This window comes from Macrotis lagotis, chromosome 8, assembly GCF_037893015.1.
Source record: "Macrotis lagotis isolate mMagLag1 chromosome 8, bilby.v1.9.chrom.fasta, whole genome shotgun sequence".
NCBI lineage: Eukaryota > Metazoa > Chordata > Mammalia > Peramelemorphia > Peramelidae > Macrotis > Macrotis lagotis.
In genome coordinates this window covers 191,679,225-191,705,526 of record NC_133665.1, presented here as the reverse complement: position 1 = coordinate 191,705,526, position 26,302 = coordinate 191,679,225, and the positions used below count along the sequence as shown (strand labels likewise).

General features: G+C 49.9%; 1 protein-coding gene across 2 annotated transcripts in view; it reads left to right on the top strand.

Moving 5' to 3' along the window:
- The first annotated feature begins 263 nt into the window (after positions 1-263).
- Positions 264-26,302, top strand: part of GLI3 (GLI family zinc finger 3) — a 259,620-nt gene continuing 233,581 nt past the window's right edge. For both annotated transcript variants that reach the window (XM_074199223.1, XM_074199222.1), the window contains exons 1-2: positions 264-380; positions 13,585-13,749. In XM_074199223.1, coding sequence (XP_074055324.1) covers positions 13,626-13,749 — 124 coding nt within the window. In that variant the 5' untranslated portion in view covers positions 264-380; positions 13,585-13,625. The remainder of the gene's footprint in view (positions 381-13,584; positions 13,750-26,302) is intronic.

Here is a 26,302-nt window from a genome sequence, read left to right as displayed (position 1 = left end):
GCGTGGCTCGGGCTCCCCGCCGCGCCGCGGCCCCGCCCCCGGCCCAGGCCGCGCCGCCATTGGCTGCCGGGCCGCGCGGGGGGCGGCGCCCGGGCCGGCCCGCCCCTCCCCGCCCGCAGCTCGGCCGGCGGAGCCCCGAGTCGGAGCGGCCGGGCCGCGGGGAGGGGGCGGGGCGGGGCGGCCCGGGCGCAGCTCGCCAGCGGCACCGCCGGAGCCGGCCCCTCGGACGCGCCCGCGCCGCGGCCCCTCGGCCCGCCACACAAAGGGCGGGAGGCCCGGCAGCGCCCGCGCCCGCCGCCCCCGGGCCGGCCGCCAGCCCCAAGTTTGGCCGGGCCGCCGCGGCGCTCCCCATTGGCTGCTCCGGCCGTCCGTCCGCCCAGGTGGGTCCCCGGCCCCGGGGGGGGCGGCCCCGGGGGGCGGCGCGGGGGCGGCGGGAGAGCGGGGGCGGGGCGGGCCGGGGGCGGGCGCAGGGAAGGGGCCGCCGACAACTTTTGCAACATGTGAGGCTCCGGCGGAGCGGCGGCGAGTGCTGGCGGAGGCCCGGCCGGAGCGAGGCGGCAGCGAGGCCGCAGGAGGCCCGAGCCCAGCGGGCCGGCGCCGGGCTCGGCCGAGAGGTCAGTGGGCCGCGCGGGGGCCGGAGCGCGGGGCCGGAGCGCGGGGGCCGGAGCGCGGGGCCGGAGCGCGGGGGCCGGAGCGCGGGGGCCGGAGCGCGGGGGCCGGGCGGCCGGGCGCGGGGCCGGAGCGCGGGGCCGGAGCGCGGGGCTGGAGCGCGGGGGCCGGAGCTCGGGGGCCGGAGCGCGGGGCCGGAGCGCGGGACCGGGCGGCCGCGCGGGGCCCGGCGCCCCCGGCTCTGCTTCTGCACTTCTTGCCTCTCCCCGTCCCCGCCCCCTCCCTGCACTTCGGCCCCCTTTCTGCTACTTTGTTTCTCTTCGCTTCCCTCCTGCTTCCTGCGCTCCCCCCCCCCCCCCGCCTCGCTGGAACCCGGCCGCGATGTCAGCGGGGCCCGAGGGGCCTCCCCGCCGCCCCCCACACAGGCGCGGGGCCGGAGGGGCCCCCGGGGCCGGCGGGGCGCGGCGCGGGAACTTGGCGGCCGCGGCCAGGTAGGGAGCGGGGGAGCCGGCCCGATTCTTTGTCTGCCCCCGGTGGCCCGCGCGGCCCGGCGGCGGGGCGCCCTCGGCGGGGCCGGGGACTCGGGGGGCTCAGAGGCGCCGCCCCGCGCGGGGCCCCGAGACCGCGGGCAGCTGCGCGGCCCAGCCCGGGGCCCGAGCGGCGGCCTGCCTCGCCTTCCCCGCCCGCCTCCCCGGCTCCCTGGGGTTGGGGGTCCCCGCCCCGCGGAGGCCCGAGGAGAAACTTCGGGGCTCGGAAAGGCGGCCCCTCCCCCCGCCGCCCGCCAGCCGGGGCCCCCTCCCCTCCCCCAAGCACGTCCTAGGGGGCACGGGCGGAGGGAGGCCAGCGAGCCCCCCTCCCGGGCAGGTCTGGGGTCGGTGCCCGCCGGAGGCCGGCTGCCCGGGGCCAGGGGTGCCCACGCCACAGGTGCCGGAGCAGCGTGTGCCCGGCGGCAGCCGGCGGCCCCCAGCAGTGGGGGGCTCCTGGCCCCGGACCCGTCCTCCATCCCCCCCGGGGAGCTGGCCTGGGCTTGAGGGGGGCGAGCCCGCCGGGCCCACGTGGGGGGATGCCCGCCGCCCCTGCCCCGCCGCCGCCTCGCTCTGCCCTCGGGGCCCGGGCATCCAGCTGGACTCGTGCGAGGCCGGGGGCAGCCCGTAACGGGGGGGGCAGCCCGTAACGGGGGGGGGGCACCGGGAGCCCCCTGCGGCGGGGGAGGCCGCCTTAGGCGCAGGCCCCGGACCCGGCCCTGCCCGGCGGCCGTCAGGTGGCCGCCGGCCCGTGTGGGCAGCCCCCTGGCCAGGGCGGAGGAGGGGGGCCTCGTGTGAAGGGGAGGGGGCCCGGAGGCCTTGGGGGGCGCGCCGGCCGGGCCGCGGGGCGGGGGAGCGCCGAGCTTAGAGGGGCGCCTCCTGCAGGGGGGCTCCTGCGCGGGCCGCGCCGGGGCCAGCTGCTCCCTGGAAGCCGCCGTAACTGGGGTGGGAGCCGGCCTGATGGATCTCTGTAATTGTTTCATTTAGGTCCGGAGTTAAACATTCATAACGCCCTGACAGCGCCGTAATGACACTCGGCCGGATGAGCTTGGAGGAGGAAAGTGCCGCGTGGGGAAGTCCACGCGGGCCCCGGGCCAGCTGGGGGGGCCCAGGAGCGGCGCCCGGCGCTGGGGAGCCGCAGAAGGGGCTGTGGGCGGAGAGGGGGCCCTGCCGGGGGCCCCGGCCCCGTCCACAAGCGCGGCGCCGAGGAGCGAGCCGGGCGGGCAGCCGCGGCCTCCGCCAGCGCCGGCCCCTTGGCCAGGGCGGCTGTTGGGGCTGCGGCGGCCGAGGCGCCTCCACCGCGCCGGGCAGCGGCTGGCCCGCGGAGCCCGGCGGGAGCGCAGCCTACTTTGAGAAGTTGGCTAACGCGAAAACACGTCCCCACCGGGGCCTGCAGCCCCTCCCCGACCCGGCAGATCCCCTTCCCTGCCGGGGCCCGGTCCCCCTCCCCGACCCGGCAGATCCCCTTCCCTACCGGGGCCCGGTCCCCCTCACCGACCCGGCCCGGTCCCTTTCCCTCCCCGGACTTGGCCCCCTTCAGTTACCGGGACCTGAACCCTTTTAGCCACCGGAACCTGGACCCCTTCACACGGGGCCCCGACTCCCTTTGGCTCGGGGGCAGCGCTGACTGCGGCGCCTGGCCCGGGGTCTGGTCCTTCCCTCCTGCCGATGCACCTCTGCCCCGGGAGAAGGGGCGCAGGGCGCCTCTAAGGGAAGAGGGGGGCGTCGTGGAGACGGGCGGGCGGCGCAGCGGGGCGGCCTTTGTGTGGGACCCCGCCAAGCGCGGCCCGGACGGGGGGCGGAGGGGAGGCCGCCTGGGCCGGGCCGCACGTGCCCCCCACGTCGGGGCCGGGGCTGGAGGAGGAGCGGCTCTCCCGGGGAGACCCCCGTGGCGGGGCCTCTGTGGGCCGGGCCAGCCCCGGCCGAGGGGGGCCCGGGTTGGGAAGATCGCCGGGGACAAGCCGGGCCCTTGCTCCAGCGGAGCCCCGGGGGCCGGGGGCGCCCCCTCCCCCCGGGGGTTTTGAGTGTTTGTATTGGGGGAGGGGGCCGCCCGCCCCCGCCCCCAACTTCCGAGTGTTGCGCCGCGGGGGGGGGGGCTGGGCCGGGGGCTCTGCTCTGAGAACTGGGCGGCCTAGGAGGCCCCCCCCCCCGGCCGGGCCTCAGACGGCGCCCCCGGCCCCCCGGGCTGCCTGGGGGTCCCGCGGGGGGGCGGAGCATGTGGCCGCGGGGCCCGGTTCGGATCTCTCCGGCCCCCCGGGCCCGTCTCCCCTGGAGTCCGGGCCCCCCGCGGGTCTCAGGCCGCGCTGCCGCCTCGATGGACGGCCTTGGGGGGGCGGGGACCCCCCGTCTGCGCCTCTGCCGCCACCGGGGCGCGCCTTCTGCACGATAGTCTTAATTAAAAGGAAACTGGGGGGCGCCCCCGAGATCCGGGAGCCAAGATTCCCAAAGGCTGTCGGCGTCGCAGCGGCCCCCCACGGGCCCGGCCCGGAGGGGCGGCGGGGGACGGGGGGCTCTGTGTCTAAAGGCGGGTCAGCCCGTCTCCCTGCGCCCAAGAAAACTTCATTCAGGCCTCACCGGCGCGGGGCCCGGGTCCTCTCTGTACCCCGAAAAACCCGCAGGCGCCCCAGTGACTTCCTGACAGCCTTGGGGGGCCGCCGGCTCCTGGGGGGCTCTTCAGGAAAAAGGTGTAGGGTGTGGAGAGGCAGAGGGACAGAGACTGAGAGCCCGAATCAACACCCCCAGTCCTCTCTGAGGGGAGAGTGCAGGAGCCCCGTATGCCCAGCCGGCGAAGCTTCCTAGTCTGTTTCCTTTTTCTGTTTGGTTTGGTTTGTTTTGTTTAGATTTGGTTTGTGTAGTTTTGTATTTTTTTTTTTTGTCCAAAAACGATTTCCGTGTCCGGAGGAGAGCTGGCTGCGGTGGGAGAATCCTGCAGGCAGCCCCGCAGTCTGGCTCCATTGAATAGGTGTGGATCCCTTAAAGGGACTGCCCTGAACCCCAAGTTGTCACTGCCACTTGGGGACAGTGACTGCCATTCTGAGCTGTGTACATGAAATGAGACCCCAGCACCAAGGTCTCAGCCAAGCTGGGAGGCTTGGGAGGGCCTCTGGGTGTTTGAGCTTGGATTCTGCAGGAATGGAGTTTTCTGTAGGCAGCTAAAGAATTCTGAGGTTGAGCGACTGAACCAAGCCGCAGGAGGATGAGGGGACCCAAGGCCTTCTCCGTGTGGCGATGGTCCTCAGGAAAATTGCTCGGAGGCCGAATTTAAGGCTGCAGGCAGAAGAAATGCCTAGCTTGAAAAGCCATTGAAAAAATTGGCTTGGCCACGGTTCAGGTCATGATAGATGAAAATTAGGGTTCAGCTCCGATGGGGAGATGATGCTAATACTGTGGGGCATCTTGGAGGCAACTGTCTATCACTGAAGAGAGGACGTAGCTCTCCTTGATGGAACAGTCTGTCTCTTCTCCTCAGAGTTAACTGAAAAGAGAAACTGGATTCCAGGAATTCAAAGTGTCATCACCAAGAGGCTATTTAGTTTAAGAGAATTTATCCTTTCTTATTTCAGGAAAGTCATAAAAATCTGCAGTATTTTTAAAAACTTAACTTTCTCTATCACCGAGTATAGAACCTTATGAAGACGATGAGTTATAAGTTAAATATTTGCTAAGATGCAGAATCAGGGGAAACATAGCTTTTACTGAGCTTTACTGATGAGTTTCACTGATAGATTAATATTCAGACTTAGTTTGGTGTCTGAGAGAACTTTCCGTTTGGGTCAGGAAGGCAGATCATGAAAGACATCAAGGAAGAAGAGAACACCAGCTTAGCCCTTTGCCCAGGCTTTCCCTAGGAAAGCCATTCCTGGCAGAGAGAATGAAAATCTTCTCTGGCATGTAATTGCAGCCAAACGACAATGCCCTGAACTAAATATTTAGATAGATAGGAAACCCATCTGTCCTGAAAGAGGAGGGCCAGCCAGCATCATGAGACAGGGGTCATCTCCTTCCCTTAGATATCTATGTCTAAGAGCAGAGGGGTCCCAGCCTTTCCCTTGGATATATTTTAGAGCTGGTTCAGGGACGCTGAGGAGGGCAGCGTGGCTGGCTGCGCCTGTCTTGATCCTTTCAAAAGCAGGTGACAGAAAAATCTAAATTTTGCATTAAAAAGCAAGCCATTCCAGACTTGTAAGTGGGAGAGTGCTTGGTGTTTATTTCATAGTTGGCAAATTCTCAAGAGGTTGTAGTCAAACAAGTGGAAGGCTTAAAATGTTAAATGTGGTTAACATGCTAGAGGAAACCTATGTTATCTCAGCCTGGAATCATCTCCCTCTCTCTCTCTCTCTCTCTCTCTCTCTCTCTCTCTCACACACACACACACGCGCGCGCGCACTGGTACCAAGGAATGCAGGCACTAGAAATCTAGCAGGCAGTCCTTTTATTTTTTTGATTTTTGTCTTTGGGTAACGGGTGCTCAGGCGGTCTTTAGCTTACAGAAAGGGATTAATAAATGCACGCTTTTGGCTGTGAATTCCTTTTGACTGGATGCTACCAAAAGCAGCTTAAAACAATTCCAGGCCCTGACACCATTCTTGTTGACAGGAAAAAGTGTTGGACTTGCCCCTCTCTCTTTTGTGATGACAGTTATCTCTGACAGAGCTCTGCTCTCTCACCCTGTGATTAATAACAATGGTTTTTCATGCCCACCTGTTTCAGTGCTACAATTGCAAATCTTGGTCCATGTCTCTAGAAGGGGACAAGGTAAGAGAAAATGGGGAGGGAGGTCTGCAGGTAAGCTGTTCCGGGATCACAAAGGCTGGCTAAGGCCTTTACCTGCGGTGGAGATCAGGAACTTGGAATTGGGAACACAAGGATGAGTTTCTGGAAGTTAGGATAGATAGTCCTCTTTCCTCTACCTGTTTTGAGTCTGTAAGCCCCATAAGGGGAGGGACTATGGTTCTTTGCTTGGTATCCCCGGCCCCTGGCACAGTTCCTGGGACATGGCAGGCACTTAATAAATGTCCCAATAAGGGACGATTAGGTGGCACAGTGGATAGAGCACCAGCCCTGGAGTCCAGAGGACCTGAGTTCAAATGTGGCCTCAGACACTTACTAATCACCTAGCCGTGTGGCCTTGGGCAAGCCACTTAACCCCATTGCCTTGCAAAAACCGAAAAAAATAATAAATAATAAAAATAAATGTTCTAATGAGAGGGTTTGAAGTGGGTTGTATCCTGGCCTTCTGCATCTTGGCTTTGAGACCTAATCTGTCCTTCCCCAGGGAGTCAGCTTGAGTTTTGTTTTGTTTTGTTTTCACTTGATGGCTTCTCTTTTCTCTTCTCGGGAGGAGCCCTTTAATTTAGAGATTGCATTTAAATGGCTGGAGGAGGGTATCAATATTTCATTGAAATTTGTCCTCACCAGTAGCTCCAAAGAACTTGATGCAGCTGTTAATCTTGTCCTCCTGTCTGAAGGAAAGGACAGTCCTGTGAAAAAGTGGCTTGTGTGGTGAAGAGGGTAGATGCCACCTCAGGGAAAACCGATGTGTGTGTGGGGGGGGGAAGGGGAGGGAATTTTGAGTTCTGGGGAAAAAAAATAGCCTACTTCGAGGGAGGGGGCATTCCCTTTCCAAACATCTTAGGAAATGTCCATAAATGCTATTCTTTAACAGAAACCATCTGTTCTACTCAATCAGTGATTCCCCAGGCTGAATGGAACAATGGTGGATGAGTTGGGAGTGGGCACAGGTGTTGTTGCCATGAGCAAGACCAGTGATCATGAGTCATCGTGATGTTGGTGGACTTGTCTTCAGTTCCATTCGAAACAAAAGTTTTGACCTATCTAAACCTTCTAGACTAGGTGGACCCTATAGCTCGTGGACTGCTTTGCTGCCTTCCAGGCAGCCATGAGGCAGGATCCTCCATTTGGAGCTAGGGGGATTATTTAGGGGCATCTACATTGACCCCTTCATTTTGGAGATGAGGAAACTCAGATCCATGGATGTGAAGTCACAGTGAAACACAGGCTCACAGGCTAGAAGAAATGCCCAGCCTGTTCATTTTGTATGTAAGTAAACAGAGGCACAGAGAGGTGGATGGACTTGTCCCAATCCCATGGGTAGTAAGAAGTGGAGCCAGCTCGGGAAATTTCTTGTGTTTCCAGCACATTATTAGTCTAACTGCTCTGGAAGGTTGGAGTTGAAACTCATTATGGTGTCTATTGAGAAACTCTAGGGAAAGGGGGGGCTGAGTTGCCCCCTCACCCCGAGGGAGACCAACGATCTGGGCAGAAATGATGGTTAAACATGGATGTTAGAAGCCCTGGGTGCTCCTTGGGTAAAGTTTCCAGTTGTAATTTGGACAGGGAGATGCCAAAAACTTGTGTCTTCCTAAATAAACCTTCTGAATTTACCTTGCCTCAGCCTATAAGGAACCCTTCTGTCTCCTCTGGGTTTCACTGGGCATCTCCAAGCACCCGGAGGCTCGCCTCCTGCCCCTGGATCTGTTCCTCAGAGCAATGGCATCTGTGTCTCAGAAGTGACAAAGGGCTCCCCACTCCTAGCCCAAGGGGGGATGTTTTCTGACGGGTCTCCCCTCCCTGGGCCATTCCACTTTGTTCTCCCCTTATTGCCTCTCTGGTTCCTGCCTGGAGGAAAGGCGTGGGGTGGGGATCAAAGCCTCCTCCTGCGGTCCCCAAATACTCAGAGTCATTTCGGAGAAATGAGGCCCACGGAGTGTGCCAGCCCTTGATTGGGGTCCTTTGGCTGCTGATGGCAAGCAGGGCGAGCTTCCTCCGCTGATGTAATGATGATGAATGCAGTGCCTCTGTGGCTGCAGACAGCTGTTCGCAGTGGATGCAAAGTGCTGTTAATGAATTGGATAGGAGGGCTTGGGCACAAATGAAACAGAGCTAGGAATTAAAAAGAAAAGACAGGGGAAAAGCAAACTGGGCATTGGGGGCAGCAGAGAGAGTGCTTCAAGTTGGCTGCACGGAGCAAAGGAGCCCTGGCTCGGGGAGGCAGCGCCCAGGTGGAAAAGCTCATTGGGCACAGGTTTCCATGGTTGACCCAGGCAAGCCAGACGAGGAGGGGTCAGAGCAATGGGCACAAGGCTGGGGGGTGCTATCTTCTCCTAGACGTAGCCTGGGGGTGCCCCCATTTCTTCCCTCCAAGATGACCCCCATTTTCACTGTCTGTTTCCTGGCCATGCATGGCTGCTTGCAAGTTGACTGTTGAGTTTGAATATGAACTCCTTAAGGACAGGGGCTCCTTGGCTGCAGATTTTTGCATCTGCAAAGCTTGCCATGGTGCCCATCACTTAATGACTACTAAAATGTGTGCTAACTGAATAGAAAGATGGGGTTGATTTCATGGGATCCTAGAAGTCAGGGTGGAGAAGAGCTTGGGCACCCTCCATGCCAACCCGCCCCAAGGCTTTACAGAGGAAGAAATCCAGCCCCAAAGGGGCAAAGTGACCAGTCAAAGGGCCCTCAGGGAGTCAGGGCAGACTCAGGATTTAGTCTCTAACTTCAAATTCAGACCTTTTCCTCTAGATCATACTTTTATGATGTCTGCTGACTAGTTGTATGGAGCATTTCCTCCACTCTCCTCTGACCTTAGCCCCACCTTAGTACAGATGATTAGCACCCCCCTTATCAGCTGCTGGGGGGTGGCAAGTCTGTCTGCTTCAGTTTTTTCTTCTTCATTCATCCTCCATTTAACCACTAAATCGAATTTTCCCTAAAGTATATGACCAGTTTACTGCCCCCCCCCCCCCCCCCGTCTCCATATCACTTCTAATATCAAACATAAAACCAGCTGCTTGGCATTCAAAGCCCTTCACACCCTAGCCTCTTCCTACTGGCTGTGCTCTGCCACGTACTCTTTACTCTAGAGTTTGGCCTCCTAGCAGTTTCTCACCCAAGACTCTCCATCCCTCTACTGGGCACTGATGTAGCTGGCCCCCACACCTGCAACGCTTTCCTGTTATAGGTGATCCCTTTGACTTTCTTTAAGTCTCAGTTAAAATCTTATTTTCTAGGAAGTCTTTCCCAACTCTTCTGAATTTTAGTACCTTCCCTCTGTTCGCTAGGTCCTGTTCTCGTTTATAACTTATTTTTTGTTATCTGTTGGCATGTTGTCTGCCTCATTAGATAAGAAGCTACTTGAGGGCAGGCATTGTTGTTTGATTTTTTTTTTGGTATCTTCTGCCCTTAGTAGGCACTTTATGTTTACCGGTGGATTCATGCTTGATCAGTGTTATCCAGAAGCTTTGACATAGGTTTTATTGCTAGGCAAATCCTGATTCATTCCATGGAAAGAGGAACTCTCCACCTGTGAACACAGAGAGTAGAGCTAAGTGAATCCTATCGAAAATGGGACTCTGGGGTAAAGGATGGCCGGCCAGGGTTCGAACCTTTGTGTGGGAGAAATGATGACAACTGCAGGTGTAGTGGAATGGGAAAAGCCAAGAATGTGTGTGTGGGGGGTGCTCAGTTCTCTTTCCCTCTCAATGTTTAATGCCACTCTTGCATGTTGAAGTTGTTCCCCTTGTTTTCTTTGTCTCTTGGCAGCCTCTGTGGCAAGGGGATGACCATCAGCCCCAAGATGACTAGGCTCACACCTCTAAACCTTGCAGATGATATTTCAGGACTGGGCTTTGGGGTGCTAGTGATCAGTGCTGAAATAGAAAGGTGGAAAAAAAGAAAACTTTTTAAGGGGGGAGGAAAGCACCGTTTTACCCCCAACTCTGGATAATGCCCATCTGAATTCCTCCAAGAAAACCTTTATAAGAGAAACAATTGAAATCACTTTTTTATTCAAGAAGATGATGAGTTTCTGACTAAAGACTAAAATCCTTCCTTTTTTTGAAAATTATATCAAAGTCAGTGGGGGAAGTCTGTTACAGAGGAGTCAATCTAAGTGATGTTTGTCATCCATCTTCATTTTTCATTGGAAATCACCTTATCAGGCTATTTAAATTGAATGCAATTTTGCCATCCCACTTACTCTTTTATTATTTATTTTTGCACAATGGACACAATAACCCCACCCCCACCCTCCATTAATTTCTGTTTAGTAAAGCCCAATTTAATTTTAATGAAAGTAGGAAAGACGAATGAGGCTCAAATGTGAGCCCTCATAAATGTCCTGTTCTGCTCTACAGTGTTCTGATGGTCTTGAAGGCTAGATGAATTCTAGGCTGGATTCTGAGAGTCATTGTTATTCCATTTCTGAGTAAAATCACCTTTAGGAGAATGAGCTGCTAAGAAATGGTCTCTGAAAATAAGGCCACCAAAAGTAGGCGAGGGAAGGGGGTGGGGGAGATGGTAGAATTAAAGTGGAGACTAGTGGCAAGTGGTGTCTGGAAAACCCACCTCCAGGAGCTTCATGGAATGAAGTTGGATCTTTTAGGCCAGAGTGTTCAGTGCCTATTGGGGGGATTTGGGGGGGAGTGTTTTTGGTTTTTTGCTTTTCTTTCAAGGAACTATGTTGTTTAGAGGAAAACACAGATTGAATCAGGAACCTTGGTTGATGCTTGGGGTTGTTTTTAGTTCTTAGCGCCGTCCATTGAAGACAACAATTTTGGTTCTCTGTATTGCTCAAATAACTTAAACAGTTTTTGAACAGTGTGGCTGGTGGAAAAAATGTTGCCAGGGGGAGGGGGTGATATCTTAGGACATGGGTATATTTCTGGGCTTTGGGACTTGGGACTAGTCACTTTGCCTCAGTTTCCTTATAAGTAAAAGTGATGGTTGAACTCCTTAGCCTCTTCCAGATGCTGAATCCGTCCTCCCATGGCAGTGAAGGTCTCCTTTATTTCTAGATCTGTGACTCTCTAGAAGATTTGCCTAATGGTTAAAAAGTTATAATGAATAGTTGACTGTTGTTAAATAATTAAATTCAAACCTGGAAATGTTAAAAAAAAAAACCCACCCACTGTGTTTCATGGACTATGCCATGTGATGCAGTGGCAAAAATGAAATACCATCTTCCCTCATGGATGTTCTAGTCTGGTGATTGGCACCCAATAGCCTCTTCATACATTGGCATCTATTGGGGGAAATAATATAGCCAAAGAAAATTGAACCCCAAATATAGACTATCAACCAAAGTGGCAAAACAGAATAGTTATAAGAGTTAGCACTTGAACTGAATTTTAGAGAAACCTCAAATTCCAAGGCAAGAAGGAAGTATATTCGAGGCGTGGGGCACAGCCTGGCCAAAGTCTTGGAGATGGTAGCTACAATAGACAGGAGCACCATTCAGTTGATGCTTGGTCTGCTGATATATTCACAACTCCTAGCAATAACTCCATTTATTCCTCTGGCCTGCCCACAGGATGGAGAATACCGGAGCAGAGCCAGAAACACCCAACTTGAGTTCTGAATGGGGGATGGACTCCTCTCCCATTTGTTTTGTCACCCTAACCCTTACATTGCCATCACAAAAGCGGCCCGAAGAAGACAGTGTTCTCCAGAACTAAGGGCTAGCCCAGCAAGAACTTGTCCTGGGTTTCCCAAGCAAGGGATCCCATTTCTTGCCACAGGCAATCTGGAACTTTCCTTGCCAGTGGAAAGTGGGCCCTTCTGACACCTTTTGTTTGTTTTAAAAGAGTCACTCAAACAAATAGGGGTGTTTGCATGTTTTAAGGGAGATTAAGAAGATAAAGGTGTGTGTGGGGAGGAAAGATGAAGGTGAATAGTATGGTTTAAATATTCCGGTGGTGGGGAGTCAAATGATCAGTCAGCAGGCAGGAATCCTGCCCTGGCTTCTAGGTTTTACAGAAAGTTTAAAAGTGAGGAATTTCTGCAGTTTCAAACACCTAACTGTGAAATCTCCACTGGACTTGAAATGGTGTTCTTGAGGCTTATTAGAAAAAAATCAAACAGGTTAAGCTAGCTGGCAGCTCCTGGCAAGAGGCTGCTTGTGGGGCTGAGGCAGACAGCACCTGGAAAGGAAAATGGAGATGCAGAGTCCATTTTTTTAATTGCTCCCCAAGCCTTGTGGTGGCTGGGGGCCAGGCACTGGGCTAGCTGGGGGCTGGGGGCTAGGGGAAAAAGAGGAGCCGGCCTCTGCCCTGGAGCCACTGTTGCTCTCCTGGGGAAGCAATCCAGAGCAGATCCTAAATAAACAGAAGGAGCCTGTGGGGATGGGATGCTGCCCTGCTGCAGTGGGCGGGAGCAGGATGGGAGTTGGAGAGGACCTTGGGGGCCATCAGTTCAACCCAGAGCTGCTGCGATCTCAGATCAGTCTGGGACCCTTTATTAAGTGTTGGTTTGTTTGGGACGTCAGCTCTTTCAGACTTACCATGCCTTCAGGGTCTTTATTTAACTGTTGGGAGGTAGGTGGGGAAGACCAGAGAGAATACGCTCTCTCCCCCGAAAGATGCCCCCCCCCCCCAGCAGCTTCCACTCCCACACTGTTCCCTGGGGACCCTGACCACCACCACCATCAACAACTATTTATTAAGAGTGTACTCTGTGCCAGGCAAGCCCTGGGGGAGGCGGGGCTCAAGGAAAGGAGCGGCAGAGTCACTGCCTTTGGGGAGCTCCCTTTCAAATGAGGAAGACAGCATCTGTGTAGTCTACATCTGCAGCATGAGTGTGTTCCCCAAGGCACCGAGCACCGAGGGGATGGAGCGCTGGCCCTGTAGTCAGGAAGAGTTCAGATCCAGTTGCAGACACTTACCTAGCTGCCTGACCCTGGGCAATTCACTCAGTCTCAGTTTCTTGATTTGTAAAATGGGGATAATGATAGTCACTACCTCCTAGGGTGTTGTGCAGATAAAATGAGAAATACTGTAAAACTTGAAAATACTATGTAAATATTGTCTATTATCTGTCTATCTATCTGTCACCCATCAATCCATTCATTCATCTTTCTCTCCGTCTCTTCTCTGTGTTCTCGTTCTCTCTCTCTCTCTCTCTCTCTCTCTCTCTCTCTCTCTCTCTCTCTCTCTGACAAGAAAAGGTCCTGAGCAGAAGGCAGAATCTGAGCTAAGTATTGGAGGATGCCAAGAAAGTGAAGAATGGAAATGATATAGTCAGCTGTATGTCAGAAGAGAGATTTGAACTCAAGTCTTCCTTACTCCATTATTGAATTTCTCCCCAGTGTAATATCTTAACTTTGTGGTGGTTGATAAGAATATGGACCAGTTCAAGGCCAGGCAGAGATCCTTGGGATATGTTATAAGAGACCCTTCATGGAGAGACTCTCATCTCTATTAAGATTCATTCAGGGGAAAGGTGTCTTTGAAGGCTGAATTTTGAGGGTAGTTGTTTCAACTTTGCTTGTTTTGCAAATGTAGACAGAGCTTCCCTTCCTTCCTTAAAGATCTGTTAGCTGATTTGGGGTGAAGGGTCTCCGGGCTCAGTCCCTGCTCGGGGTCCGAGGGGGCCAGTCTTGGCCATTGGCTTGGCTGGGGCTCGGCATTGACCCAGTTCTCCCTGGCTTTAGGTCCAGTTCCTTGGAGAGAGCTGATGGAATGAGAAGGCGCCATGGAGGCCCAGTCCCACAGTTCCACAGCCAGTGAGAAGAAAAAAGTGGAGACTCCCATCGCCAAGTGTCCCACAAGGGCCGACGTCAGCGAGAAAGCAGCGGCCTCCAGCACCACATCCAACGGTGAGCGCCCGGGGGCTGCCAGCCTCAGTGACCTTGGCTCAGTTCCCAGGGAACTGCCCCTCCGTACCTGGACCTTGCTTCCTTCTAGAGAGAAAGTGGGGGGCAAGGGGAGGGGGTGGGTTCAGTGATGCTTGCTTTGACGCCAGATGCAGACTTGTCTTCCCGACTTTCTCACTGGAGATAGAAGTGTGAGAGGTTATTTCTTATAGGAAGTTCCTGTTTTGGCATGCAGGAAATCGTCCTGATGCATCTGGCAAGGGTTCAAAATATTGAGCATTTTACCACTGAAATCTCTCGCACTCCTCAGAAGAAGGCATTTCTACAAAAGACACAAAAGCTGCCTTGTCGCCCACTTGTTGACAAGATTTCCCCCCAGTAAAGTCAGCCACTGTAGAGGAAGCCCAGTGGACGCCGTCCTTCCTAGCTCTGGTTCACAGGGTGACCAGGTCCCTAGGAGTTTATGGTGGAAGTCTTACCAAGTCAGACTTTCGTTGCCAGTTGGAGAGGAATTTGTGATGCCCCTCCGTTGTCCTGAGGAAGTCATGGCTTCCACGCTCCCCGAGTACCGCATTTTAATGTTTTAATTCAACTCTCCAAAAGCTAGCCTTGGCCATTGGTCAAAAAAAAAATTCTCAAAGTCTTTTGGATAAACATTATGGTAATTGTGTATGACTGACCCCCAAGGCTTCCTTAACCTCGTCTGTCTTTTTTCTCTCTTCTCCTCACGCCTGCTCTCTTTTCTTCTTTTTCTTCTTCTTCTTCTTCTTCTTCTTCTTCTTCTTCTTCCTCCTCCTCCTCCACCACCTCCTTCTCTGTCACTATCTCTATCTCTGTCTCTCTGTCTGTCTGTCTCTGTCTCTTTCTCTCCCTGCTTCTCTCTCTGTCTGACTTTCTGTCTGTGTCTTTGTCTCTCTGTTCTCTCTCTCCTATTTCTCTCTGTCTTTATTTCTCTCTCTTCTCTCTCTCTGTATCTCTATTTCTCTCTCTCTCTCTCTCTCTCTCTCTCTCTCTCTCTCTCTCTCTGTCTCTGTCTCTGTCTCTCTCTGTGTCTGTCTGTCTCTCTCCTTCTCTCCCCTCCCCTCCCCTCCAGGTGTGCTTTTGCTTCATTATTATCTAGAGGTCTTGAGGAGTAGAGCCTAGAGAGTCAGCTTTGAAATAAGAAAGACTTGGTTCACGTTCTGCTTCTGATACATGCAACCTTTGGATAGTGACCAATCACTTCCCTTGCCAGAGCCCGTAAAGTGCCGAGGGCCAGAGGAAGGCCAGAGGCATTGTCCTCCCCTAGAGTCCCTGACCCTGATGTCATTCCACGTCTGGTCAGATGTTTGCACATCTATTGATGGCTCTTTTATTTGGTCTTAGTGGCCAAGTTAGTGTCTTTCTGAGATCAGGCATTTCCACGGTGCAATAGGGAAAGCCTAGAAGAGGCTTCAGATTGACTTGAAGCTCTGTCTCTCATAAGGCCAGATCGCCCCCTTTCCTCTTCCCTCCACCCCCCATGTCTTGGCTTGGTTTGTGTTTCTGTGAAGGGACAATTTTTAATCTCTTCATGGTTTTATATTTGGATGGGTCCCCAGAGGTGGATTTTACTTCTGTGTCTTGGTGGAAGGTGGGCACACTGGCTTGTTTAACTCATTGGTGATGACTTGTATGAAGTGATACTTTGAAAATTATTCACTTTTATGCCACTTAAAATGATTTTAAAAATATGTCATTGTATCTTTCTATCTCGATACAGGAATAGATAGATAGATAGACAGGAAGGAAACCAGGGAGACAAGGAGCTAAACCAAGTAGAATGGTATGGCAAATAGATTTAAGAAGCCTGGAGTCAGGAAGGTGAAGGTCCAAATTCTATCCCTAACAATTACTCGTTTTGTGATTTGGAGAAAGTTATTTAACATCTCTAAACTAAAGGCTTCTCTCTAGGACTTACTTCCTAAGTCATGTAGAGGTTGTTATCTATAAATATGCAACTACAGAGCTGTTTTCTGTTTTTGTAGTCAAATTAAAATTAGACATTGAATTTATTTTAACTGAGAATCCCAATTTTAGCTGAGAAACCAATGTTTGCATTTTTTTTTTGCAAGGCAAATGAGGTTAAGTGGCTTGGCTAAGGCCACACACAGCTAGGTAATTATTAAGTGTTTGAGACCGGATTTGAACCCAGGTACTCCTGACTTCAGGACCGGTGCTTTATCCACTGCGCCACCTAGCTGCCCTGGGAATATGAATTTAATAAAAGAAAAAAACTTCCCAATTCAGACTGTCCAGAAGTGAGATGGGCACTTCACTTGATCAGGAGGTGGTGAGACTCCTTGCTCAGAGGGATTGAAGCAGAGACTAAATGATTATTTGTTGGGGTTGCTGTGGTATAAGTGTGATTAGTAGCTTAAATTCATAGATTTTGAAAGTGACTTTCAAAGTCATTGAGGTGATCCCTCTTCATTTTTCAGTTGAAGAAACTTGGTGCCCAAAGGCTCAGTCATTTCTCAAGGCTATCCTGGTACCATGTAGCCCAGCCCACATCATCCAAAACCCAAATTCAGTCCTTTTTGGACTGAACCACTGAGGTACCATCTGCCTCAGAGAGTGGAGGATAAGTGGTGCAATAAATTCTTTTTTAAAAATTACTCTACGTTTTCTTGCCCTAAAATATGCTCCAGATTGGATAATTGTTTGACTCGCTGATTAAGAGTACTTGTCATTTGACTAAGAATTCTTTAAGGTTCTAGATCTTGGTTGCCTCCCTTTGGGCATTTGCCGGGACCATGTTCTGAGGCAATTCCTAAAAGTCTCAATAATGTGAGCTGTCCGGAGTGAAAGGTACTTGATTTCCTCAACCTTGGAGCTTACCAAGTGACAACTAATTGGCCTCTTTTTTTGCTTTTCTATAGTCTGTTTTTTTCCCATATATGGGTGGGACTATATCAGCAATTCTCAGCTTTCTTGGGTTTAGGAACCATTTATACTTTTTTTAATTTTTAAATTAAAGATTTTATTTATTTTGAGTTTTACAATTTTTCCCCTAATCTTACTTTTCTCCCCCTCACCGAAGGCAATTTGCCAGTCTTTACATTGTTTCTATGTTGTACATTGGTCCAAATTGAGTGTGATGAGAAAGAAATCATGTCCTTAAGGAAGAATCATAAAGTATAAGAGGTAGCAAGGTCAGACAACAAAATACCAGTTTTCATTTATACTCTGGAAGATGATTGAGTTTCCCAAAGCCTATTTGTTTATGTGATTTACAGCTATTGATATTTACTACATTGCTACATCTTAGTATTATTATGAAAATGGCTTTGACATCGTGGACACCTGAAAAGGGTCCCAGGGCAGCCAGAGGGCTCAGTAGATAGTAGAGTGGAGTCAGAATGACAGAGTTCAAATCCACCTTCGGATACTAAGCAACTGTGAGACCTTGGGCAAGTCACTTTGCCTCTGTTGCCCTGGAAGCATCTAGGTGGCTCATTGAATAAAGCTCTGAGTCTGAAGTCAGGAAAGCCTGAATTCCAATCTGGCCAAAACCGCTTACTAGCTGTGTGACCTTGGGCATGTTACCTACCCTCTGTTTGCCTTGCTCCAGTGGAGAAGGAAATGGCGAGTCACTGTAGTATCTTTATCAAGAAAACCTCATGAACAATGTGTTCCATTAAGGAGTTGGACGTGATTGAGCCCATTGAATAGCAATGTCAGCCACAACAGAAGGGTCTCACGTCCTTCAAGCCTCCTCCCCCAGATGACACTTTGACAACCACTAAACTACTTGGTGACTGACATTCACTAATATATCATCCAATGTTCAGATTTTACCCTAATTTTGTTTGAATCCTCTAAGCTTTCTTTTGCCAGGGATATAATTTGATTTGAAGATTTTATTTGTTTTTCTTTTAAATGAGCAATGAGCCATTGGTTTGGTTATGAAATGAATTGAAATTTGAACCATTTCTCTTGGTCAGCCCCTACCAGGAAGAGTCAGGGGCCACCTCCCATACATGTATATAGACCCTCCTTTCTTCTGGGCAGCCTTAATTAGGGCAGAGTTTTTCAGCCAGGGTGTGATCCAGTGACCACTCTCCAAGAAGGACTCCAAGCAGCATGGACTCTCTTCTGAATGGGGCCATTGCTTCCTTCTACGAGACAGAAATGAAATTCATTTTTTTCAAGAAGAAAGAAAAATGCCCTTCAGTAAATGAACGTGAAATGGAAGTTTGAGGCAGCGCTTGTAATCCTAGGGAAGGAAGCACCCGGGAAGAAAGAGGAAAATGGGTTTGATTCATTTTCTTTGTTGCTTTTCTTCAGTGAGAGATGAGAGCTTCTCTGTACGCTTGGGCTTCTGGTGAATGGGGGGGGGGGGGTGTGGATCACTTAGGAAGGCAGTGCTCCCATTTCTATTGTTGAAACTCTCCACCTGAGACTGGCTCTACTTGGGCAGATGCAAAACAGTGGGGCGGGGGGAGGATCTATATTTGATGTCAAGAAAATCTTCCTACTAGTGAATATTTTCCTAGAGAGGTGTGCGGCTGCCTCAGGAAGTGGGAGAGTGGGTGCCCCCCTGTTCTGGAAGTCTTCAATTAAAGGCTCTATGTCCATTGGCCATAGTCAGGATCCTTATTCAAGCACCTAGACTAGATTCAGTTTAATTCAAGCATCTCTCTGACCAGTGAACATTTATTAAACCTATTGTCTCAAATGCTGTCTAAGCACTCAGTATACAAAAATGAAACAAAAATAGCCCCTGCCCTCAGGGTGCTTCTATTCTGATTTATTATTATAAATTATGTAGTGCTAAACATTTTACTGGCCACTGAGGATACAAAGACATACAGGAAACCTATTCTGTTTTCAAGAGACCTAATATTCCAGTGGGAGATATTATGTTGGGTAGCTAGATGGGCAGCCCTGGAATCAGGAGAACCTGAATTCAAATTTGTGCTCAGATACTTGCCAGTTATGTGACCTTGGGCAAGTCACTTAACCCCCTATTGACTCATAACCAGGGCTATCTCTAGTCATCCCGATTCATGTCTGGTCACTGGACCGGGATGACTCCGGAGGAGAAAGTGAGGCTGGGGACTGCTTTCCCTCTCAAATCTAATTCTTGTGCTTGTTGTGGTGTCATCTCCTTGATGCCATAGTCTTCTTTGGGAACCGACAAACATCAACATCATCATCATCATCATCATCATCACTGTCATTCTCTTGGGAGAAACAATACCTACCCTGATAAGAACTTGACAAAGGACATGAGGGAGCATCAGCTTGTAGGATGTGGTTAGTGCTTGGAGTTAGGGGTCTGGAGAGCCAGAGGGAACGAGGATAGGCACTCCAAAAGAAGTTTGCCATGCCATGTGGGGAATGATGAACATCAGGTCATTGTGCTTGTTGGATGATGCAGTAGAGATGGGGAAGAAATGGGAACTCATTAAGGAAGACTGGGATGGGGCCAGATTGTGATGGATTCTCAATACAAAATAGAACAGGCATTTGTCACTTAAAATACAAGCTAGAGGGAGCCTTTGAGGGCCATTCCAATTTTAACATTCTTAGCGCTCATCCCCCCCCCCCCCAAGTTAACCCATGGGACAGCTGGAAGGCAGGGATGTGTCACTACTGTTTGTAGTGGTGGGTCTGAGGGGACTAGATGTATACCATAAGGTTCTTTTGGTTGTGTGGGCTTTGAAGGTTGGGGTAGTGTCAGTTGGGGACAGTGCGAGATGGCAGTGGGTTGTAGAAGAGGGCAAGATGGAGACTTGTTTTCCTCATTTGGTGACACCTAAGGGCTTTGTGGTAATGACTCTGCTGAACATTCAGAAAAGAAGAAAAACACATTAGACCCCCTTTCAGATATCACCATTGAAACCAGTCTCAACACTAATGAAACCTTGAATTCAAGGGTTCTGTTTTTTTAAACCCTTGAAAAAAATGAAACTTTGATCTAAACGGAATATTGTCATCTTAAGTCTGTAAAGAGATTGATCTGTGCCTCCTAGGCTTTCCAGTTACCATTTGTGCACTATACGATCCACTAGGTCCAGTACCAAGTGGGGCAGTTCTGCTCACCTCTCCAGGCCTTGGGCCCCAGTTTGCCCAGTTCTTAAATGAGAGATTTGGCCTAGATAACCTTTAAGATCCAGTTCAGCGCTATAAAATGAGTTAATTAGTCTTAATCTAATGTTTTGCAGGTGAAGGGAGAGAAGTACAGAGGTGAGGTGACTAACTTAAGGTCACATATGTGTTAGTGGAATAGCCAAGAATCACATTAATTTAGCCTTTTGACTACATTTCATGGTCATTTTATTGCAAGAGAATTTTTTTTGACTTATAGATGAAACTTCCCTCAGAGTTCTCTCTCCTTTAGAATGTGATCTTCTTAAAGATAGGTGTCCTCTTGCTGTTGAAATTTGTATCCCCAGCATTTAGTACTTTGCTTGTAGTGTTGAATAAATAGCTTTTCATTCAGACATTATCTGTTATAGTTTTCATTTTTTTTTTTTGGTGGGGAATCTAATAACAGACCCCAGTCTCAACTCTCCTACGTCCTCCTCAGGTAACTTAGAGGGAATCAGGTAAATTCCCTGGCAAACAGTTGCTGCATCTGTAAAATGAGAGTGTTGGACTGGATCTCGGAGGTCCTTCCCAGCTTCAGATCCATGACTGTATAAACCCTCCCCATCTTCCCCACCAGGCATGAACACATTCTCCACCACATAGCTCTACTAATCTCTGTCCTTCATTTTGTGGGGCATTTTCTCTGGGCATGCCATCATTCACAGAGATAGCTCTTCTTTGAATTTGATATGAAAGTGTTAAGCATTGATTTAATTATAGCAGGTTCTGGAATCTTGATTTTTAAATAATAGAAGTCTAGGGTAATTGTAGGGTATTCTGGGGGGGCCGTCAGAGAGAAGTAGGCTCAGAGGTTAGTTCCTTGTTATGAGAGCCTGGGCAGGGCAAAGAATCACCGAGTTATAATTTCTTCATCTGTAAAATGAGGGCGTTGAGCTCCATGGCTTCCAAAGTTCCTTCCAGCCCTAAATCTCAGACTGGGACTGTAATGACTTCAAAGACCCATGTGGAAAACATGCCTGCTCCACGTTGTGACGAAATCTCAAAGAACTTCTTTTGTGGATTAAACACACAAACACACACACACACACACGTACACACATACAATTAAAGGCCTCACATTAATCAAAGACTTTTCCTGAATTAGACATTGCTGCTATTGTGTGAATACACCAGGTGCCACTCTTGGTGAGCCCCCTCTTCCCAATTTTTATTGGCTTCTCCCTCCTGAAATGATTTTGTCTAATCTATTTACTTTCAAACGTATATATTCCTGAACACTGAGCACAGTGTCTCACACAGTGAGTGTGGAAGAGAGGTGTGTTGGATTCAGTTGAATCTGTGAGTCTAGATCTAGCTGAACAGTAGTAGTTTACATTTGAACTGGTGGTACTAGACCTAGGTACTTGCTGTCTTGAGATTATTGGGGTTATTTGGGAAATTTGTTGGACAATACTTCCCGCAGCTAGGTTCATTGTCATTGCAAGTTGGACTTTGCCTTTGCAGATGATGAGCTCAATAAATATTTGTAGTCATTGATTGTTTATTAGTTTTTTGATTGTTTCCAGATTAGTTACATACATCAATTCTGCCACTCCCGATATGCTTGAGAATTGATTGCATTTGACTTAGACCCCAGTTTCTGGCTGCCTGGCCAGGCCTTCTGGCAGATTTTGGGTTGCCCTGCTATTGGTGGGGCCTTGGTTGACCCAGAGACTGGGGCTGATTTTCTGTTGGATGTTTTCTGTGTCATTTTTGACCTGTGAGCTTTTTCCAATGTAATCTGATCTTTCTTATTAACCCGTTACTCTGCTGTTAAAAAAAGGCCAACTAATTATAAACGTATGTTGCCTGTCGACTTGAAGCCCTTTAGCAGGATCAGCTTGTTATTGAGACCATACCTTCAAGTGATAGAACGCAGAAATTAGAATCCTAATGGTGATGCAATGTGAAACCGAGGTTGATGGATTAATAAAAGGAGAGGAAGTTCAGTTGTCTGTGCTTTGATTCTTTCCAAAGGAGGGCGAGGTTCACCTCGGCTCTTTAAAAATGACTCTTTGAGGTTTACAAGAGAAAAGTATTTAGTGGTCTGCAGCTTCATACGAGACACATTTCCTGTTCCAACTTTTGCTTGGGGCCTGGCCTTGCCCTGGCTTTCAAGCTCTCTATAAAATAGGTGTTAATCACTATATTCATTCTTCACCTCACTGTGAGTATGAAAATCCTTGGAGGTTCTGCTGAAAAGTCAGAGTTCAGAGGTCATTAGCCATCAGGAAACACCCCAGACTTACCAGCCGTACCTTGATGGAATTCTTGCCTCTAAAAAGAATTCGGGGTGGGAGCATGCCCAGTCTCTCACTGAACTTCCTAAGTTGGTTTTTTTTTTTTTTTAAAGCTTATCTATTTCTTTCCCTCTTGGCCACAATCCCATTTCCTGGTTCAAAGGAGATAGGCAGAAAAGGTTTTCTGAGATGAAATAGGTCTTTCAAAAAACCATTTTGATGAGTTAAGTATAAATGAATCAGAAACATACGGATTTCATTTACTTTAAAATACACATGGGTTTAGAAATTAAGGGGGAAAGGGCTTGGCGAAAGACATTTTGAATTTTGCTGAACTCAAAGTGTTTTGAAAAATAGTTCAAGATGTTTGACGAATGGTAAATGTGGCCAGGTTTGCCCATCTCTTGAAAGGATGGCTCTTCATCACTAGGATCATGGTGGGGTGGCTAGGGAGGAAAGGCTCCCCAATCTTCCTTCTAGATGAGCTCTCAGGCGGCTGAAGGATGAGAGGAGTATTTGGGGGACTCCTTAGTGAAACCTCAGGCATCCCTGTAGAAAAGAGACTCTTTAAAATTCCAAGTACAAAGTCATGTTCGTCATGTCTTCGATTTATAGAGTGTTTTCTGGAGCTTAGTCCTGGGCAGTGATGAGCTCAGCATCAATCCCACCTGCCTTATTGGGTAGCTGCGTGAGGTGGTGAGGTGGCCGCCAGCATCCTGGGCATCTTTCCTGGACAAGAGATAGGTGTGTAAGAGCTCGTTGATCATGATCCTATCCAGTATTTAGATAAGATCTTATGCTTTTCAAAGTCGTTCATATATTTGTGTCAAGATTTGGGCAAGCAGAATCTTATTGAGCTTCTGGACTTGGGTGGGGAGGAAAAAGAGAATGTTTTGGCTGCTTAATTCATGGTCATCAGCGAATTCCATCTTAATATCTTTGTAGGTGAATTGAGCTGTAATCAGTAAATGGGTTCTTTTGTGAAAGATGCTTCTAAAAGACTGGACTATGTGGGGTGATGAGGTGATGAGGTTTTTGGGAAGGGAACATCTATCCAGAGCAATTCTGAAAGTCAACAAGCTTATCTCTTGGATTTGGCTATTATTCTAGGCACTCAGCTCAGGCTCAGAGAGGATGGTGAGCAGGGCCATTCTGAGCCCATCTTAGGACTGAAGGACTTTGGACTTTAGAGATGCATATGGATGGCTTCAGGAGTTTGTGGCTTTTACCAAAGTAGCTTTAGTCACCTAGTTAGCAGAGTGGCTCAATGATGAGGGTACTGGGCAGGAAGTTCTGGGTTCAGATTTGCCCTCAGACACCGTGTGATTCTGAGCAAATCACTTAATTTTTGTCTACCTCAGTTTCCCCCCCTGTAAAATAGAGATAACATTAGTAATTATCTCTTAGAAAATCAAATGAAATATTTGTGAAGTATTTAACACAGTGCCAAGGTTTATCGAATACTTAATGTTTTTCTTTTCTCTTCTCTCCTTTCTTTCCTTTTCTTCCTTCCTTCTTCCTTTCCCCTCACCTTTCCCTTCCCCTTTTCTCCCTTTCTTCTTCCCCTCTTTCCTACCTTCTTCCTTCCCTCCTTCCTCCCTCCCTCCCTCCCTCCATTCATTCAATTCCTTCCCAAACATTCCACACTTATACCTGGGAGACCTGATCAGCTCCAAAGTCCTCTGCCTCCTGCCCTATCATGCTGCTCCCCACAATCCAAGAAGGAATGCTGCAATTCTATACTGGGGGAGCTGGGGAGAAGGAAGGGGGCTTCTCTGCTGCTGCCCTGAGTTCTGCACTGGGACCGACTTGTTGGAAAGCCCTTTCTCAGAGGTGTTCCTCCCTTTCACCACATGGTCTCGGAATCAGTTTAAAATGTAAAGGACATTATTAGGAGGACCAAAAGCAGTCAGTTTACTCCACTTGATTGGGCATTTACTGGTTGTCTCCTCTGTTAAACTTCTGTACTCCACATTAAGTATATAAAGAAATAGCTCTCTGCGTGTATGTGTGTGTTTGTAAGTGTGTTGCGTCTAAGTGTGTAGAGTGTGTGTTGTGTATGTGGAGAGTATATTGTGTGTAAGTGTGTTGTGTATATGTTGCATGTGTTGTGTGTAGAGTGTGCATGTGTTATGTGTGACACGTGCATTGTATGTAAGGGTGGCATGTATATGTGTGTATGTGTTGTGTACATGTGTTTTGTGTGTGAGCATGGCATGTGTATGTGTGTAGAGTGTGTTGTGTGTGAGTGTTGTGTGTGGTGTGTGTAGAGTGTGTTTTGTGTGTAAGGGTTGCATGTGTGTGTGTGTGTGTGTGTGTGTGTGTGTGTGTGTTACAGATTAGCAGGTAGAAGACACTTTGAGGATCCACGTCTGTACAAAAGATATCTATCTTTACTCTTAATGACAAGACACCGGCAATAATCCGCATGAATGACCGTGCGGTCTCGTGGACAGAGTCCGTGTCTGAGGGAGGGGTGAACGGAATCCGATGAGCAAAACCTGCCGGCCTGTGGCAACGAGGGTTTCTTTGAGTTGTTAAATGGGCCTCAGGATCTCCTGACTGTCCGGCTTACCCCTGTCCTGGTCACAGTGGCAATCGTGTTTAGAAAGCCCAGTACAAGGATGCATCTGGCTAGGACTCCAGCTGGTACTGTGTTGGACCCCGATAGCTAGGACTGGAAGACTGAACAGGAGGGACAAAGGCTGAACCAGTCTGGCCTCTGCCTAGAACCCCATGTTCAGAACCACAGCAGCAAAGTCAGACAAAACACACCCATTTTAAGGAGATTTAGATGACGACCTGGACAGATGTGAGGCAGTCACCTCTTTGAAAACTGTTTTGGGGGAGGCCGGGCTGGAGGGCCCAGGTCTGTGCTGTTATTATGGGGACCAGCCCCTTGACTCCAGAACGCTGACGGCTTTGTTACTAATTCTTTGAGAACAGCCTGGGAACACAAGAGGTTAAGTGATTTGTCAGTGGCCATGCAAACTACTGTACACTGAAAAGATCAAAGTAATTGTTTTGAAATGCAGAGTTTTGTCTGTGATCCTTTTAATTTATTTATTGAATTTTTTTCCAAAAGAATAATCCTCAAATAATTTTGAGGTGCCAGTATTCCAGATGACTTGTCAGACCAGTGTCTTCAGGAACAGAAGGCAAGTTTATTGTGGGAGGGAAAAATCCTGATAACAAAGAGTATTCCATCATCATTTCCGGATCTCGGTGGCATCTCTGGGCTTCCTTAAGGGGTGGGCTGCCCTCCGTGGGCTTGTGTGTAATGTTGTGTTGTCATCCATGCTGGTCCCTGAGAGCCATGGCAGCCTCAGTGACATGGGCTCATCCAGGAGTTTGCAGCTCCTGGCAAGTTCCCAAGACACTGAAGTCCCCCCTCAGAATAGTAAGATCTACGAGAGCACGTCTCACGTCTGTAAAAAGCCTCAAGCCCCCCACCCCCTGCATCTCCCTTCCCCCCTCACCCGTCAAGGCTCCTGGCACTTAGGACATGTGTGCAGAATGAATGGATAAAATCTGAAGGGTTAAAAAGAGACATAACTGGAGCACTTGGGTGGGATTCTTGGTTTGCTTTTGATTCTTTAAAAAGTTCTGTTTGTGTGTGTGTGTGTGTGTGTGTGTGTGTGTGTGTGTGTGTGTGTGTAGCTCCTTCCAGCCCCAGCACATACAAGCACTGTCTCATTCTGCTTCAGTAGCCAGATTTCTCTTTGAACCTCCAGTCCATCAGCATGAATGATCCTAGCTACTCTTGAAGAAAATCCCAAATGAGGCAGTCTTGCTAAGTTCTGTCAATTTGGGTTTTTCTTTCCTATTTTGCGTTTCCCCATTGGTGACCTATCTCAGCCTATTCGCCGTTAAAATGGAACAAAAGAAAATTTCGATTAAAAATTTTTCCTAAAGCCTGCGAAAGACTCAATCATCGCTGCTTTCCCCCCTTCTTTCAGACGTTAAAATAGAAATGGGAGAATGGAGCTCTTTCAGAGCTGAGAGCAAAAAAAAAAAGAGCTCTGAAAATTTCCCTTAAAAAAACCTTTCTTCCCCTCCCCCTCCCTTTGCCTTGGCACCACAGGAGAGCATCTTAAACAGAAGAGATTTCTAGGAAAAAGTTCTTCCTGGTTTGCCTCCCTTAAACTGGTGCCCTTTCCTTCCTTTTCTTTCCTCCTTTCCCTTCTCTCCTTTGCACT